The following is a 17,794-nucleotide window of genomic DNA, read 5'->3' as shown; positions in this document are numbered from 1 at the left end:
TGATCTGATTATGGCTTTAGCTCCACTTTCCTGCTGATCACTTCATAGCCCCCAAGTTCCCAGTTAAAAATCTGCCTATCTCTGCTCTGAGTAGTGCAACCAAACCTTCATGACTGCCAAGGGGTTAGAATTTCCAACACTTCGGTTGCCCAAACTCTACAACTGAACATCGAAATAATTTCTCAATTTTCACAAAATTAAATAAAATCAAAGCCAAGCTGGTATAGTGAGCAATCTTTAATTGTTTGACAGTCTGTACAAGAGAATGAGTTTATTTTTTAGACTCTTCTTCCTTTGACAGAGTCTTGATGATCTCTTCCTTCTTGGCCTGTAGACGCTCTTCACGACGCTTACGAGCTTCCTTGGTCCTCGTTCTGCGAGCTTCGGCTTGGTCACTGCAACACAAACAACTCCAGTCAACACTTCGCCTCTGAGCTTCTCTTATAAAGTTTTCAGCACAGTAGGCATTCTAACTTTTTAACAAAAGCTGGTTAGGCTTTGGTAACAGTTCAGTAGTTTTATAGTCAACTGTTAAGAATACTTGTTTCCCCAGATCCTTTGACCAAACCTCCAGCTCAGAGTTCATTCACATCACTGTGTTACTACACGTCAGGCTGTTTAGGATAGAATGTGTTTACAATAGCATACAATCATAGGTCAATACCAATGTGAAATTAATTTATAAAGGTTGACCTTCATAATTACAGAATTTTGCACTGATGCTTAAAAGTTTCCAGTTCAAAAATAGTCAGCTGCATGAGCTAGAAGAGCACAATACTATTCTACCAAGTTAAACTCCACGTTGCAGTATCAATTACAAAATGATCTTTGCAGGCCTTTGCAAAATACTCACGCCAATAATTTCTTGCGAGCCTTGTCTGCCTTCAGCTTGTGAATGTGCTCCATCAAGATACGTTTATTTTTGAACACATTACCTTTCACCTTCAGATACAGACTATGGTACCTATAAAGGGCACAATATAGAAATTATAGTACACTCTTCACACTAGTGGCATCAGAACCCAAAATACGCTGAAGAATAAAGCAATAGACACTATTTTATAAACATAGCAATCCTAAATCAACAAGGATTGTGCAATAAAACTTGACAGAAAATTAAGTGACAGATTATGACAATTAGTTAAAGCAGTGCTGAAGATTTTTTCTAAGTAAAACCAAATTTAGAAATCAGATATATCACTGCCACATTAATCACAGGTCTCAACCTATTGTGAAATTCAACAGGGATTCCAGACTTTCAAATTATTAGCTTTAGTATGGAAGCTGTTATTAAATCTATGGACATAAACCAGACATTACAAGCAAATCCAGAGAACTTCTTGGCACTGAACTGTACAAATACAGTGCAACTTCACCACCATCCACATTCCATCTAAATTCCTGGGTTTACACGGCAGTCTAAGATCTAAGCAGCAAATAAGAAGCCACTTGAGGTCCAGGTGAGGCACAAAATATGACACACAGCACTGGCCAACCTTTGAATACGTTCTTTGTTCTATGCAAGTAAAAGTAGAATTTACCATAAGGCATAAACAGCAACTGAACGGGCCGGGCTGACAATTTTGCAGAAAAAAAAGCACAATTTAGCTCAACACTAATAGCTAACATTGAACCATCTAAAGAATGCAATGAACAAACAATGTAAAATTGAACAGACATTCCATTCAAAAGAAAGGCAATCCCCCAGGATTCAACAGATCACAGGCAAAAGCTTTGCAAAGTTTGATGAGAACTTTGTTCAGAGATAGAGATGAGTGAATTCAGTTTCCGGATGTACCAGAAGAGCAAGGCGTGGCAAACCAAAAGGATCATTTCAAACTCTGGGGACAGGGATTATTGAATTACTTTCCTGATTTTCCCTCCAGCCATAACCCCACTTCTTTTTTGCCTGCCAATGTGTGTACGCAAGGGACTTTATAAAGGAGGTTAGAGTTATGTATTGACAGTTCATAATTGGTTACCTGTTACCAGAATCTATTTTTTGCAATAAACAGTAATCCCTGTTAAATACAGAGGCCTGGTTTGTGCTTTGCCAATCTGTATCTAAAAAGACAACAGGTGAATCTCACGTTTTTTAATAAAATTTATTCTTTGTGACAACTCGGGGAACAACAGAGCTTGATTTCCAGCATGTTACCCAGTGAGGCATGACACTGGGGAAGCATTATAATTGATCCTTGCACTTCTGGAATAACAAGCATTTAAAGCTGGACTTTCCAGCAACTAGAATGCACATTGTTATTTCTGATCTGGATACCAACGTGGCCAAGGCAGAAGTTGACTGAAGCTGAACCTGAAAGCTTAGTTAGGGCTGAAAATTAAGTAAGCTTACATGTGGCGATCAATCTTCTTGGACTCCCTGTATCTGCGAAGCAGACGCCTCAGAATTCTCATTCTCCTCATCCAGGCCAGTTTCTCTGGCATGCGGGCATTAGCAGTACCCTTTCGCTTACCTAAGCATTGACAGAGAGCGCAAATTTAATGGTAACAGAACAGCAGACACTGGAAGAAGTAAAATTCAAAGACTGATTCCTATAATACGCTGTAGGGAGACAGGGAAGACACTTAAATTTGAGTCTGCAAACAAAGTACCCATAGTATTATTTCAGAGAAATCCATAGGCTGGCTCATGGCACAGAAATGGCAAAGCCACAATTAAATTTGCCTTTGCTACTATACAGCATAATAATTGAATTTTATAACCAGTGATCTGGCATATTCATGATGCACTTACAAAGAAACGAATGGGTCTTGCAACAGCAACAGCAGAGGGCATCATGAGCCCATTTCAAAACAGTGCTACATTTTAAATATCCCATCTGCAAACCAAACTTTCGTTACAGATTCGCGAATATACCAAGAACTGCAGACACTGGAGCCAGAGTCAACACAGCAGGTCAGGCAGCATCAAAGGAGCAGGAAAGTCGATGTTTCGGATCAGGATGCTGACCAGAAACGTCGACTTCCCCGCTCCTCTGATGCTGTCTGACCTGTGTTCCTCCAGCTCCACACTGTCGATTTTGTTAAAGATTACCCTCTTGTGGCAAGAAGCTAAATTTCACCAACTCAAAGCAGTTTTCAGAACTCAAGTTTCACACGGCAAAGGCGAAGGCACTAAGTTAACCCTGGTGTTTGAGATAAATATGTTCTTCTCAGACATAGCACCAGGAAAATTTCTACATCAACCCGAGGGGGTAAAGGGACACTCTTGACAGCTCAAAAATAAAGACATGTCTGGCAACGTAGCACATCCTCAAACCTGGCACTCTAGCGTGAGGCTAGATGTTTGTACTCGAGTGGTAACTGAACCCATAACCTCCTCACGACAGGAGTGCTCCCTGGCCAATCATGGTTAACATGAGGCATAAAGTTTGCATGAGGGATAAACCAAAGTAAAAAATTAGATTAGATTCCCTACAGTGTGGAAACAGGCCCTTCAGCCCAACAAGTCCACACCACCCCTTGGAGCATCCCATCCAGACCCATCCCCCTGCAACCCACACAACCCTGAAAACTGTGGACAATTTAGCAAGGCCAATCCACCTAGCCTGCACATCTTTGGACAGTGGGAGGAAACCGGAGCACCCGGAGGAAACCCACACAGACATGGGGAGAATGTGCAAACTCCACACAGACAGGTGCCCGAGGCTGGAATCGAACCCGGGTCCCTGGCGCTGTGAGGCTTCAGTGCTAACCACTGAGCCACCGTGCCGCCCCTTAAAAGTAACTCCTTATTATCCAGCAGACAGGTATGACATTGCTATTTTAACTTTGCAATGGAAAATGACAGAGACTGAGAGATGGGTTAAATTCAACGCTGCCAGTATTCACCGGTTAACATTTGTAAACCTGTATGGCTCGGAAATTAAAAACGCTCGATATATAGTTGCTACGCTCTGTACACAAACTTCTCAGACTGTGGGGTCATACAGGAAACAGAGGACATGCAAAATGTTCTCAGGACATTTTTATTCTCTGTAGTCAAGACAAAAGAATTTTATTTTACCAATGCCCATGTGTCGACCCTTCCTCCGTGCAAGCGTGTTCTTCCTGCATCGAGCCCGCGAATGTACAGTCACAGGTTTGCGGATTATCAGACCATCTTTAACCAATTTCCTAATCTGTTGACCTACAGAAGCAAAGAAAATTTGACAAAGCACTCTGTTCCAATAACATACACTTCAGAAGCAAAATTTAACAGTACAAGTGATCTAAAATTTAGATGCTCTAATCAAATTATAGTACAGTCAAGCTAAAACCATTCTCATGTTACAACTGCAAAAAGCTGACCATCAGAACCAGGCTAATAGACTAGAACTGAAGAAGAAAACTGAAACTGAACAAGACTAAACCTTTAAATCAAATGTAGCATTCTTATCATTGACAAGTTAAATCACGATATTTAACATAAAAAGAATAAGACGGACTTTGAAAACATTTGAGCAATAAGTTTAGAAAGTACTTTTCACATCTTCTAAAAACCTCAATTATTGTTAACCTTGCTGAAATTACAATAACCAATTTGACAAACAACAATCACAAATGAGATGAACGCCTGATGCTCAACTTTGGTGGTATTAAGGGATAAATATTGAGGAAACCAGACTTCCTGCTCTGCTGAATTAAGCAATTTGTCTTTAGCACTGACTTCAGGAGTGATCTCCTCTGCACTTTCTTTGCAGCAATTACATCCTTCCTGTCCTCACACCAGAAGGTACAAGGTCATTCCTGTGCTTAAGAGAACTAGCTGAGTAAAGATCTGTTATAGTGACCCCAGCTAAGTGCACTGCAGGTCCAAGAACAAAATCGAACCTGACACGAGTGTTTTATTCATGCAATTTGTCAAGCACCAAACATATCCATTTAAAGCTACCAATCTACTTTTTATAAAAAGGAACAAACTGTATTACACAAAAAAGAAAGAAAAACTTTGATGCACTAAGAATGGCTTGAAACAGTATGGTTACAAATACAAGAAAAATTCAACCCATGACCTGCAGAAGTTTAGACACAAACTCCACTGAAGTATCACCTGTTTTCAGCACTAACTCCTTGATCTGGAAACACAACCATAATGGGCTTCCTCATCAGTAGGAAGCCAAACTTTCAACCAATAATATCATGAACGCTCATTAGATCTTGATTATAACAAAGCCTTTACTTACGGGAATTTGCGTTGGCAATCTCATTTGTTTCATTGGGATCCAACCATACCTTCTTCTTACCACAGCGCAGAACGCTGGAGGCAAGCCTCTTCTGAAGCCGGAGCATACTACAGATCAAAACAAAATCAATATTTTCTTAGATTTCTGGATATTTAATACTGATTAAGCATTTTCCCTAGACAGTTACGTAACAATATATTACATAACTGTAGAGTTGCAGGCTATAATACTATCAAATTATAATTCATCCCATTATCATAAATCAAACAGATCCCTGAAACTGTAAGTAGCAAACTAAATGTCAACTAACAAGGGCTGCACCATTAGTGAAAGACAGGAGGTTTAGAGAGGACGTGAGGCCTTTTTTTAAAAAAAAGACCAGAGGACATTGGGGGATGGTGGTCCATAACTACACTCCCAGGCAGTGTATTATGGCAGGAAACGTCACAAAATTTAAAAGCACTTGGATGAACACATGAAAATATCATCACATTTAAGGGCCTAGCTCAGGAAAGTGAGACTCATGTGGTGGAAATTTTGGCAGACCAGACTCAAAGGGCTGAAGGGCCTCTTCTGTGCCTTAAGATTCCATACAGGTCTCATCCTCCTTCATTTACATTTGAAATGAAGTAATTAATTATTTAAAATTGTGTGAAATGTGACACTAACACCATTTCGAAGTGGCAGAGTAAGTTTCAAGGACCATTTGAAGTACGATCAATCTTTGGTTATAATAAAGAGAGCACAAGTCAAGGGGACATTGGAAAACATAAGGGAGCTGAAGGTAGTCAAATAAGAGTCAGTGCTCAAAGGCAGAATATGAAGGAGAAATTCAAGCCATTGCTTCACTTTTATTACATTTCAAATTATTTTAAGCATCGCACAAGTAAGAATTTTACAGGTTAGTGTCTCAAATGCCTTAGTATAGAAAATTATATGAAGTGTTTCCTAGGGTCAAGAATCTTGGCAGTCAGCACTGAGGTTCCCTCCGCAAGCCCTTCTACGTGAAAACGCCAAGAATAATAATTGAGTATGCAGTATGTGCCATTAGATTTTCATCAAACGCGTTCCAGGAAACGGTCACGATGAAGGAGTGAGAAACTATCAGTCAGAAAGGAACATCCATGCACGAGCTCTCAACTTATCCTCAGTTTTGAGTGCCAGCGAGGGTGACAACTCCTTAGAAAAGTGAAGCAAGTATCAAACCTCTGGCATCAATGGAACAACTCGATTCAGGGAACTGGTGAGTGCTCCTGTAACCACAATCCTGGTGCTTGAACATTATGCTTCTCCACGCTACCAGGGTTAACGACATCAACTGGCTGCAGAATATTCTAAGAGAATGTGTGGTTCACACTGGAACTAAAGTATTGAGCTGCCTCAGACAGTATGGGGGTTAGATGAAAACAAGACCTTCAAAATTAAAATCTCAATATTACTGCCAGTGCTAAAAGCTAGTGAGAAAAGGAACATGACTCAAGTTACATAACTTTATTCAAATAACCAGGAGCTAACAACTCCCTGCTGCCGCCACAATAGCACTTCCTTGTCAAATTGAAGTTGATTCTCCATCTAATCTGCACCCATTGTGTGCCTTCTTGGATGAAATTGAACTCAATTGAAATTTGGCACTCCTGCATTTGGCATCATGAGTGCAACATGAAATATTTCAGCAAAATGTCTCTTTTGGGCGACAATCTCTGTATGTTAATCATTCCAATACACACTTGGCAGACACTGCCCAATCTTGGATACCACACTGCAAGAACCACTGAAAGATCTGAGTGACAGCAAAAACCACAGGGCTGCAGTTACATAAAGATCCAAGCCACTGGGATTTCTTTCCTCAAGGAGAGATTTAACAAGGTCGATATCATAAAGGCTGCAGAAACATATTAAATTGAATGTAGCAAAGCCATCAGTAAACCTGCAATGCACTACTGAAGATATTTATTGAGGGGTCACTGGCCTGAAACACAAATTCAAGTTTCTCTCTCCCAGGTAATGAATATTTCCAGCAGTTTTTATTTCAGAATTCCCATTATAATGCACTTATCAAGGGGGTTCACCAATGGTTTAACAAAAAATGGAACAAAGTTGATGGCATTGGGAAAGAGATTAGTTATGTTTATTAAACTGAACGCAAGGTGGAGGCATCTTGAAATGTGTTTGGAAGGTACCAGATGGGTAGACAGGATAGTGAAAGCAGCATTTAGTATGCTTCCTTTTATTGATCAGGGCATTGAGTACAAGAGTCGGGAGGTCACGTTGTGGCCGAACAGAACATTGGTTTGGTCACTATTGGAATAGTGCATGAAATTCCACTTCTCCTCCAATAGGAAGGATGCTGTGAAACCAAAAAAGGATCAGAAAAGATTACAAGGATGCTGTCGCAGTTGGCAGGTTTGACCTATAGGGAGAGGCTCCACAATTAATGTTCATCAGACAAAGGTCTGATTACAGCAAACATGTCCTTGGACTTTAAATGCTTAAAATTTAATGCCTTTATTCTTTATCAAAGGCAACCTGATACAAGCAAACAAAATTGAGGCACATAGGTATCGCAGCCAGTCAGGGGCCTTCTTCCCAGATGGAAATACTGAACAGCCATAGGTTTATGGTACAAGGGGGGAAATGTTGAAAAGAGATGATTTATACTGAGGACGCTGTCTGGAACTTGATTCCAGGGAAGGCAGTAGGAGGAGAGATGAAAGCAACGTTTACACGGCATTTAGGCACACGTGTTGACAGGTAGGGAAAAAGGATATGGACCAAATTCAGGCGGATAGGATTAATTTAGAATGGCATCACGGTTGGCACAAACATGGTGGGCCAAAGGGCTTGACCATGAACGCTCTCATATACTGAATGAGGAGTTGGAAAAAAATGCAATGAGCCAGCACTGGATCGATGGGCCAAATAATCAGCATGCGCTTCATCTAAGGGGCATAAGACCACGGTCCAACCCAGCAACAAGGGGCCTAACCGCAAGCCCAGAGCCCTCACTGGAGGCCGAGGCTGTAGCCATGTCTAGGCCACAGCCTCCAGGCAGTCACCCCCGGCGGGGGCCTAGGCCTCGCTTTCCTCACTGTGCCCCAGTCCACGATGGAGTAGTTAGTAGCCCACCCTGTCGGAGCCGAGTGCTTTTCACCCCGATCTCTCCCCCGCCGATCCTCGGTCTCTCTCGCTCCCCGAGACCGCGCCCTCACCTCATGGCGGCTCCTCGTTAGAAAGACCGAGCATGCGCACAACCCGCGCCTCATAGGAGCCCGGAGGAAGAAACCAACATCTGTAGAAAGGGGGGGATATTCATCTCAGCCACCTCATCCACCCCACTGCAAAAGCCCCTGGGCAAATCTCATCATAAAACAGATGAAAAGCAATAAATACAAAAACCAATAACATGCTCGTTAAAATACTTTTGCCGGCTTAATTGTTTAAAACCACAATAGATCTTTCAAATCTCCCCATGGTTCGGTATGGTACGTTCTACACACGTTTTACGTTCACCGTGATGACGCCATTGACGCAGGAAGCGTGTTGATACATTTGAGACACGTGATGCGTGCTGTTTCCCTAGTTGACTCAGTTTGCCTGAATGGCTTCAGTGTTTACTGCCTGTAACAAAGACAGTAGTTGCTGCAGAGACTCAGCACTTCTTTGTCTTATTTCCTATCTGTATTTCAGTACCCTGACTGCTCTTAGCGTTCTCTGTATCTTCACTTGCTGCCTTATTTTTGTTTACTCTGTTGATGGGATCTGGGTGTCACTCTCCAGACCAGTACTTATTGCCTATCTCTGAAAACCCAGAGGCAGCTGAGAGTCAACCACACTGCTGTAGGGTTGGAGTCATATGTAAGCCAGTTCTACGAATGGCAATTTCCCTCCGAAAGGGGCGTGAAATTTTTCCTGACAATATGGTCATTGTTAGACAACTAATTAATTATTAATTAAAATTATCTGCCATGACAAGATTTGAATCGGTGTCCACATAACATTAGATATAACTAAGTGTGGAGCTGGAGAAACACTGCAGGCCAGGCAGCAACAAGAGGAGTAGGTAAGTTGATGTTTTGGGTCGGGACCCTTCATCCAACAAAGGGTCCCAAACCGAAACACCAACTTTCCTGCTCCTCTGATGCTGCCTGGCCTGCTGTATTCCTCCAGCTCCTCACTGTGTTATCTCTGACTCCAGCAGTGGCAGTTCCTACTATCTCCACAGAACATTACCTGGTTTTTTTGGCTTAATAGCCTGGCGATAATACCACTAGACCATTAACTCTCCATTAGATATCTCTGGTAAAGTCAGCATTTGTTGCCCATCCCTGATCACAATTGATTTGAATGGCCTTGCTGGTGCCATGACAGTTAACAGTGAACCACATTGCTGTCAGTTTGGAGTCATGGGCGTCAAGACTGGGTAAGGGTGGTAGATTTCCTTCCCAAATAGGCATTAATGAACCTAATGAGATTTCACAACAATCATTGCTAGTTTTGTGATCACCACAACTGAGACTAGATTTCAAATCCAGATTTTCGTTAACTGAAATTAAATTTCATCAGCTGCCATGGTGCTATTTGAACTAATGGCCTTACAGCATTAGCCTGCGTAGTGAGTTTTGAGAAGATTTGTAGCTCAGGTTGAGGTTCTGGATGTGAGTTTGCTCGCTGAACTGGAAGGTTCGTTTTCAGACGTTTTGTCACTTTTTTTATTTGAAAAAATATATTTTATTCATAGAATGTACAAAAAATAAAACATTTATACACCTACCCAGTCATGCAAGCCACTCCGGGTTACCCAGGGGGTACGTACACCAACTAAAGGAAAAAACAAAACAGAGAAAAAAAAAACAAAACAAAGAAAATACCCCGGCAGTCGTCACCCGGCACACAGTCTCAGTTGGCCCCCTGACCAGTTGGGGTAGGCGCCAGCTGGGCCCAGTTACCAGATAGGGTTCTTTTTTCTAGTCTGGACGAGGGGGCTCATACGGTGGTCTTTCCCCATCGCGCCTTGGTGGCGGCTGCCCCAAGCTTTAGCGCGTCCCTCAGCACGTAGTCCTGGACCTTGGAGTGCGCCAGTCTGCAACACTCGGTCGGGGTCAGTTCTTTCAGCTGGCAGACCAGCAAGTTGCGGGCAGACCAAAGAGCGTCTTTCACTGCATTGATGGTCCTCCAGGCGCAGTTGATGTTGGTCTCGGTGTGCGTCCCCGGAAACAGCCCGTAGAGCACGGAGTCCCGCGTCACGGAGCTGCTCGGGACGAACCTCGACAAATACCACTGCATCCCCCTCCAGATCTCCTGCGCATAGGCACACTCCAGAAGGAGGTGATCAACAGTCTCATCCCCCCCGCAGCCACCTCGAGGGCAGCGTGCGGTGGCGCAGAGATTCCGGGCATGCATAAAGGATCTCACTGGCAGAGCCCCTCTCACCGCCAGCCAAGCAATGTCCTTGTGCTTGTTTGAAAGTTCTGGCGATGAGGCATTCTGCCAAACGACTTTGGCAGTCTGCGTGGGGAACCACACGACGGGATCCACCCTCTCCTTTTCCCAAAGGGTCCCGAGGATACTACGTGCTGACCAGTTGCTGACGGCCTTGTGTTTCAAAGGTGTTTCCTTTCAAAAATTTCTCCACGAAGGACAGGTGGTACAGGACGGTCCAACTACTCGGAGCGTTCCGCGGCAACGAGGCCAGGCCCATCCTTCGCAACACCGGGGACAGGTAGAACCTCAGTAAGTAGTGACACTTGGTGTTTGCGTACTGAGGATCTACGCACAGCTTGATGCAGCCGCACACAAAGGTAGCTGTCAGGGCGAGGGTGGCGTTCGGTATGCCCTTTCCCCCACTTCCCAGGTCTTTGTACATGGTGTCTCTGCGGACCCGGTCCATCCTCGACCCCCAAATGAAGTGGAAGATGGCCCGGGTGACCGCAGCGGCGCAGGTCCAGGGAATAGGCCAGGCCTGCGCCACATACAACAATACCGAAAGCCCCTCGCACCTGACAACCAGGTTCTTACCCGCAATGGAGAGGGACCGGAACGTCCACCTGCCCAGCTTCTGCTTCAATTTGGTGATACGCTCCTCCCAAGTCTTAGTGCACGCCCCAGCTCCACCAAACCAAACACCCAGCACCTTCAGGTAGTCTGTCCTGACGGTGAAGGGGATGAAGGAGCAGTCGTCCCAGTTCCCGAAGAACATGACCTCGCTCTTACCCCTATTGACTTTGGCACCCGAGGCCAGTTCAAACTGGCCGCAGATGTCCAATAGTCTACACACCGACCGACGATCGGTGCAGAAGACGGCGACATCGTCCATGTACAGGGAGGTCTTGACCTGAAGGCCTCTGCTGCCTGGGATAGTCATGCCCTTCAGGCTCACGTCCTTCCTGATGGAGGCGGCGAAGGGCTCCACACAGCACACGAACAAGGCAGGAGAGAGCGGGCAGCCCTGCCTGACTCCAGATCTAACAGGAAAACTGTCTGATTCCCACCCGTTGATCGAGACTGCGCTAACGATGTTGGCGTAGAGCAGCCGGATCCAATTGCGGATGCCCTCCCCGAACCCCAATTTGGAGAGGACGTCCCTCATGTCAGCATGAGAGACCCTGTCGAAGGCCTTCTCCTGGTCCAGGCTGACGAGGCAGGTGTCCACCCGCCTGTCCTGCACGTAGGCGATCGTATCCCTGATGAGCGCGAGGCTCTCAGCGATCTTCCTGACCGGCACAGCACAGGTTTGGTCAGGGTGAATCACTGACTCCAGGACAGACCTGACCCGGTTGGCAATGACCTTGGCCAGGATTTTGTAGTCCACGTTCAAAAGTGAAATGAGACGCCAATTCTTAATTTCTTCCCTCTCCCCCTTCCTCTTGTAAATGAGGGTGATGATGCCCTTCCTCATGGACTTGCACATTTCCCCTGCCCGAAGCGCACTATCGTACACCTCCAGCAGGTCCTGGCCGACCAGGCCCCACAGAGCGGAATACAGCTCGACCGGTAAGCCGTCGCTTCCGGGAGTCCTATTCCTCTGCAAGGACTTGAGGGCTCTGGCCAGCTCGTCCAGGGATATCGGCCGGTCCAGCCACTCCCTCGTGCCGTCGTCTAAGACCTCCGTGATAGACGACAGGAACGACTCGGAGGCCGTGCTGTCCGTGGGCTTCGTGTCGTACAGTCCGGCATAGAAGGATCTGCTGATCCTCAAAACGTCGGGCCGAGACGACGTCACCGAGCCGTCGTCCTCCTTCAGCCGGCTAAGCACAGAGCTCTCTTTGTACACCTTCTGAAAGAAGAAACGCGAGCACGTCTCGTCCTGCTCCACGGAGCGGACCCTGGACCGGAAGATTATCCTGGAGGCCTCCGCGGCGAAGAGCGAGGCTTGCTGGCCCCTCACCTCGCGGAGGTCCTCCGTGACATCGACCCCCATCAACTGCAGAAGGAGCAGGTTCTGCACCCTTTTCTGGAGTCGCGACAGCTTTCCCTGCCTCTCTCTTGACTTCTGAACACCCTTGAGGACAAAGGACCTCTTGATGTTCTCCTTCACCGTCTCCCACCAGTCGCCTGGAGACTCAAAGAGGGGTTTCACGGTTCTCCAACCGGCGTACTCCCTCTTAAGCTCCTCAACGTTCTCTCGGGTCAACAGAGTCGTGTTGAGCTTCCACGTCCCCTTGCCGGCCGGCTGGTCGTCCTGTAAGTGACAGTCGGCCAACAGGAGGCAGTGGTCAGAGAAGAACACCGGCTCGACACCGGTGGACCTGACCGAGAACGTCCGTGAAACAAACAGGAAGTCTATCCTTAAGCGGATAGACCCGTCTGGCCGCAACCAGGTGTACCTCCGCTGCGCTCCGTCTGCAGGGGTGCTGAAGACATCGAGCAGCTTGGTGTCCTTCACTGTGCCCATCAGGAATCTGCACATGACGTCCAGTTGACTCCCCCCACCCGCTGTCCCCACGCCGGATCTTCCGTCTGCATCAATGATGCAGTTGAAGTCTCTGTCTAGGATGACCGGCCTGGACGTAGCCAGCAGGGGTGGAAGCCGCTGCAGGACGTCCAACCGCTCACTCCGTACCACTGGGGCGTACACGTTGATCAGCCTCAGGGGAGCATTCCTGTAGGTGATGTCAGCCACTAGGAGGCGCCCCCCCACCACCTCCTGAACTTGAGAGATGGTGAAGTTGCGCCCCCGCAGCAGAATAGCCAGGCCCGAGGAGCGACAGTCGTTACCCCCCGACCAGATCGAAGGCCCACAGGTCCAGGCGCCAGACCATTTCCCGTACCTGCCGAGGTGCAGTATCCCGCACTCCTGCAGAAACAGGAGGTCCACCTTGATGGTGGTCAGGTAGGCCAACGTGGACACACATCTCGCGGTTGACTTGACGCTGCGCACATTAATGCTCGCAATTCGTACCCCCATTGTGGGCAGTGACCGCAGTACCCTCCCCAAGTCCAAGGTCCAGCCCCTCCATCTGTCCCTTCATGCCCATTGCCCGGGCTAACTGCTGGACGCTCTCCAGGCTCAGGAAACCATCCGTGCTGCCTTCCGGGTGGCATCCCCCCGTCAGGGGTGCGGAGGCAGGAGGGTCCGGCTCCGGGTCAGGCTGGGGACGCGCTGTTTCCTCCTTCCCGCCTGGAAGTTCCGGGGGGCCCTCCAGTGCTCCAGCGGCACTTGACTGGGTGTCGGAGCGAGCCTCAGGACGCCTCCCATCACCTGGAAGCGGGGTGCTGCTTTCCTTCCCCCTCGAGACCTTTAACTTCTGCTTCGGGTGGGCCCTCTCCGAATCCTCCTCATCAGAGGAGCTCTTATAGCCCCCCTGTAGCTGCCTCTTCCCGCCTGATTGTTGCGGTTCCTGGGCCCGTCGACGCACCTTCCTCCTCGCTTTCCGGACTGTTGTCCACTCCCCAGGGTCGCCTGTCGCCGCCTCCATTGGCTCCGGGTTGTCGGGGGGGAAATCGGAGCCTGCAGGGGTGCTTTGCTGGCCTCGGGCCCATCCTGCACGGCCTGGCCCTCCTGCACGGCCTGGCCCTCCTGCACATTAGTGGGGTCCTTGCTGGGCCCTGGTGCCTTCCTCTCCTCCGGGGGGGCTGGCCCCGCATTTCCCCTGCCGGCGACCTGGGCGTAGGTGGCACCCCGCTGCGGGCATGCCCTATAGAAGTGGCCCGCATCCCCGCAAAGGTTGCAGCTTCTCTCTCGTGGGCAATCCTTTGCAAGGTGTCCCTCCTCCCTGCAGTTCCTGCAGATGGTGGCTTTGCAGTCGGCCGCCATGTGACCTGACCTACCACAGGTATGGCAGACTTTAGGTTGCCCTGCATAGGTCAGGTAGCCCCTGCTCCCGCCGATCGCGAAGCTGGACGGTGGATGTGCGACATTCCCGTCTGCGCCCATCCTCAGCATCACCTTGACCTGCCTCTTACTCGTCCAGATGCCAAAGGGGTCCACGATGTCAGTTAGGTCCCCTTCCACCTTCACATACCTTCCGAGGAAGGTCAGGACATCAACTGCTGGCACATGCGGGTTGTACATGTGTACAGTCACCATACGGCTCCTCTGTGCTGGCATCACAAACAGTGGGACAGCGGTCAATACAGAGAGGGGGCCCTCACCTCCTTTCTCCTTGAAAACCTCCAGGAAGCGCTCGCAAAGCTTGGCACTCCGGAAGGTCACGTCGTAAAAACCTCCTCTGGGGAAATCCTGCAGGCAGTAAATGTCGGCAGCAGAGAACCCGCAACAGTCCAACAGGACCCTCTTCACGAAGAAGGTGCGGTCCACAGGTGCACCTTCATCCAACTTCTTTACGGAAGCACGGATGGTGTTCCGGACCCCCTGACCTGGGGCACGAGCACTTGCCGCAGCCGTCGTTGCAGGTTGGCTGCTCCCCTGAACCAGCGTTAGGCCGAAGCCAGCATTAAGATCCACTGGTCGCAAGGGTGCACAGCCAACCCGACGTCCTCCTTTCACCTCCAAGACAGCACTCTCGTCCTCTCGGTCCACAAGAGAATGGGTCTTTATTGTGTTCGAGATGTAAGCTGGTTCACTGAGCTGTAAGGTTTGTTCCCAGATGTTTTGTCACCATTCTAGGTAACATCAACAGTGAGCCTCCGACGAAGCGCTGGTGTTATGTCCCGCTTTCTATTTATCTGGTTAGGTTTCCTTCGGTTGGTGATGTCATTTCCTGCATTGGTGATGTCATTTCCTGTTCTTTTTCTCAGGGGATGGTAGATTGGCTCCAAGTCAATGTGTTTGTTGATGGAGTTCCGGTTGGAATGCCAAGCTTCTAGGTTAGCCTGCGTTTTTCGCTTATGAGTCCGTTGAAGTTAATAAATTCGGAATCATGTTGAATTTCAAGCAATGAGAAGTCTGTCAGTTTAATTCTGCAGGCTACTTGTACAAAAGAGGCATTAACTGGGAAGGTGATGGCTTTGTGGTGTTATCACTGGACTGTTAATCTGGAGACCCAGATAACATTCTGTGGACTGCATTCGAATTCTGCCATGGCAGATGTTGGAATTTGAATTTAATAAATGGCTAATCTAATGATGACCACAAATCCATTGTCAATTGTTGGAAATGCCTATCTGGTTCACTAATGTCCTTCAAGGAAGGAAATTATCGCTCTCCCCAACCTGAAATATTGAGCTTCCTGTTCCTCTGATGCTGCCTGACCTGTTGTGTTCCTTCAGCTCACTGTGTAGTCTTTGAAATTACCATTGTTATCTGGTTTGGCCTACATGTGATCCAGGCCCACAACGATGTGGGTGAATGTTAACTGCCCCTCTGGGCAATTAGGGATGGGCAACAAACGTTGCCTAGCCTGCGATGCCCTTTTCCCATGAATGAATAGTGTGGAGCTGGATGAACACAGCAGGCCAAGCAGCATCTTAGGAGCACAACAGCTGACGTTTCAGGCCTAGATCCTTCATCAGCATCTGCAGTTCCCATTATCTCTGCTCAGATGGTCTAGACCTGTTTATATTGATCCCCTCAGATATTGCATGCTATGCAGCTGAAATTTATTCCTGTTACTGGTATGTAATACTTTAGTTCCTAATTCTAATGTATAATATGGCAAATATACAACAATATATAGCAAGCAGTCATGTCGAAAATTGGATGCTGGTAATAGCAGGTCAGGAAGCATCTGCAGAGAAAATGAGTTAACCTTTCAGGCAATTTACCTTTCACTACATTGTATCGTTCACAAAACATCAGAAAGTATTTCACAATCAATGAATCACTATTTGAAGTTTAGGACCCGGTATAGAGGAGGAAAAAAAGCAAGCTTGCAAAAGTAACAAAGTGAAAATGACTAGAATCATAGAGTCCTTACAGAGTAGAAGCATGCCATTCAGCCCATACTAACCCTCAAAACAGCATCCCATCCTGACCCACCCCTATCCCTTTAACCCTGCATTTCCCATGGCTAAGCCAACTAGCCTACACAACCCTGGACACTATGGGTAATTTCCCATGTCTAATCGACCTAACCCGCACATTTTTGGACTGTGGGAGGAAAGCAGAGCACCCAGAGGAAATTGACACAGACACAGGGAAAACATGCAAACTCCATTCAAGCAGTCACCTGAGGCTAGAATTGAACCCAGGTGCCTGGCACTGTGATGTAGCAGTGCTAACCCACTGAGCCACGGTGCTGACTGAAACCAGTCAATCTGTTACTTTGTGATTTAAGTTGAGTCCTAAATATTTGATCAGTACAGCAGGAATAATTCCCCTGCTCTTCTTAAAAACAGTGTCATGCTTCTACATCCATCTTAAGAGAGGAGAGATTACCTTTGTTTTTATTCATTCATGGGATGTGACATTGCTGAAAGTGACCTAAAAAGATAGTCACATTCTTAGTTATCCCCAACCGATGAACTTATGGTTTATCTGTGATATTACACTTTTGTGCTCGGCCCCTAATCCTGGGCGTCAATTTATCCAGTTAAAAAAAAATTACAAACTATGAGCCGAAAACAGCCAGAAAAGAAATCACCTCTTCCCCACTGCACCGAGTTCCCATATTGCTTCTAAATCCCCAAATATTTATTCACTCAGATTGTCTCTCACTCTGGATGGGATCTCTCATTCCTTACTGTGTGAAGCTAACTGCTTGTGCTCTTTCAACAAGGTGGTTAGATTTTTGTTAGCAAAGACAATTTGGGAATAAGGATTCAAAGTGGATCAATGGGATTAAGATGATGTTCACCTTTAATACTTTGTGTTTCTCCATTGTATCGTGTCAATTTCTTTTTCTTAGAATGTTACATTTCATATTGTAATGACCCCAAGACCTTTCTATAACTTCTGTAAAGTCTAGGGCCACCATAGTCCCACTCTCCCATTAGACAACTGATGATGGTTTAACCAGGGGTCTCAGGTGAGAGGAGAGAGGTTGAGGAGAGTCCTTCATGGTAACCTTAGCTGGAGCAAGCACTAACCATATGCTGTGGGTGTCACTTTACACCACAGCCCAGCCATCCATCCAGGTAATGCAACACAGGGTACTGCACAGCTTTTCAATGATGCTGCAGTGATGAGGGAGTTGGGAACAACAGGGGACAGGACTGATTTTAAATACCATCCTCTATTCTCACAATCATCCAGATTGAAAACAGTGGAT

General features: G+C 46.9%; 1 protein-coding gene across 1 annotated transcript; it reads right to left on the bottom strand.

Moving 5' to 3' along the window:
• Window positions 1-219: 219 nt before the first annotated feature.
• On the bottom strand, window positions 220-8,431 carry rpl19 (ribosomal protein L19). Its single transcript, XM_048560864.2, has 6 exons — window positions 8,396-8,431; window positions 5,187-5,293; window positions 4,028-4,150; window positions 2,354-2,474; window positions 854-964; window positions 220-395 (listed from the first exon to the last, which is right to left on the bottom strand). Exons 1-6 carry the CDS (start codon window positions 8,398-8,400, stop codon window positions 272-274), a joined length of 591 nt encoding a protein of 196 aa, XP_048416821.1. The 5' UTR covers window positions 8,401-8,431; the 3' UTR covers window positions 220-271.
• Between the last annotated feature and the right edge of the window lie 9,363 nt (window positions 8,432-17,794).

The sequence above is a fragment of the Stegostoma tigrinum genome, chromosome 31, assembly GCF_030684315.1.
Source record: "Stegostoma tigrinum isolate sSteTig4 chromosome 31, sSteTig4.hap1, whole genome shotgun sequence".
Lineage (NCBI taxonomy): Eukaryota > Metazoa > Chordata > Chondrichthyes > Orectolobiformes > Stegostomatidae > Stegostoma > Stegostoma tigrinum.
This window is presented reverse-complemented; position numbering and strand designations above follow the sequence as displayed.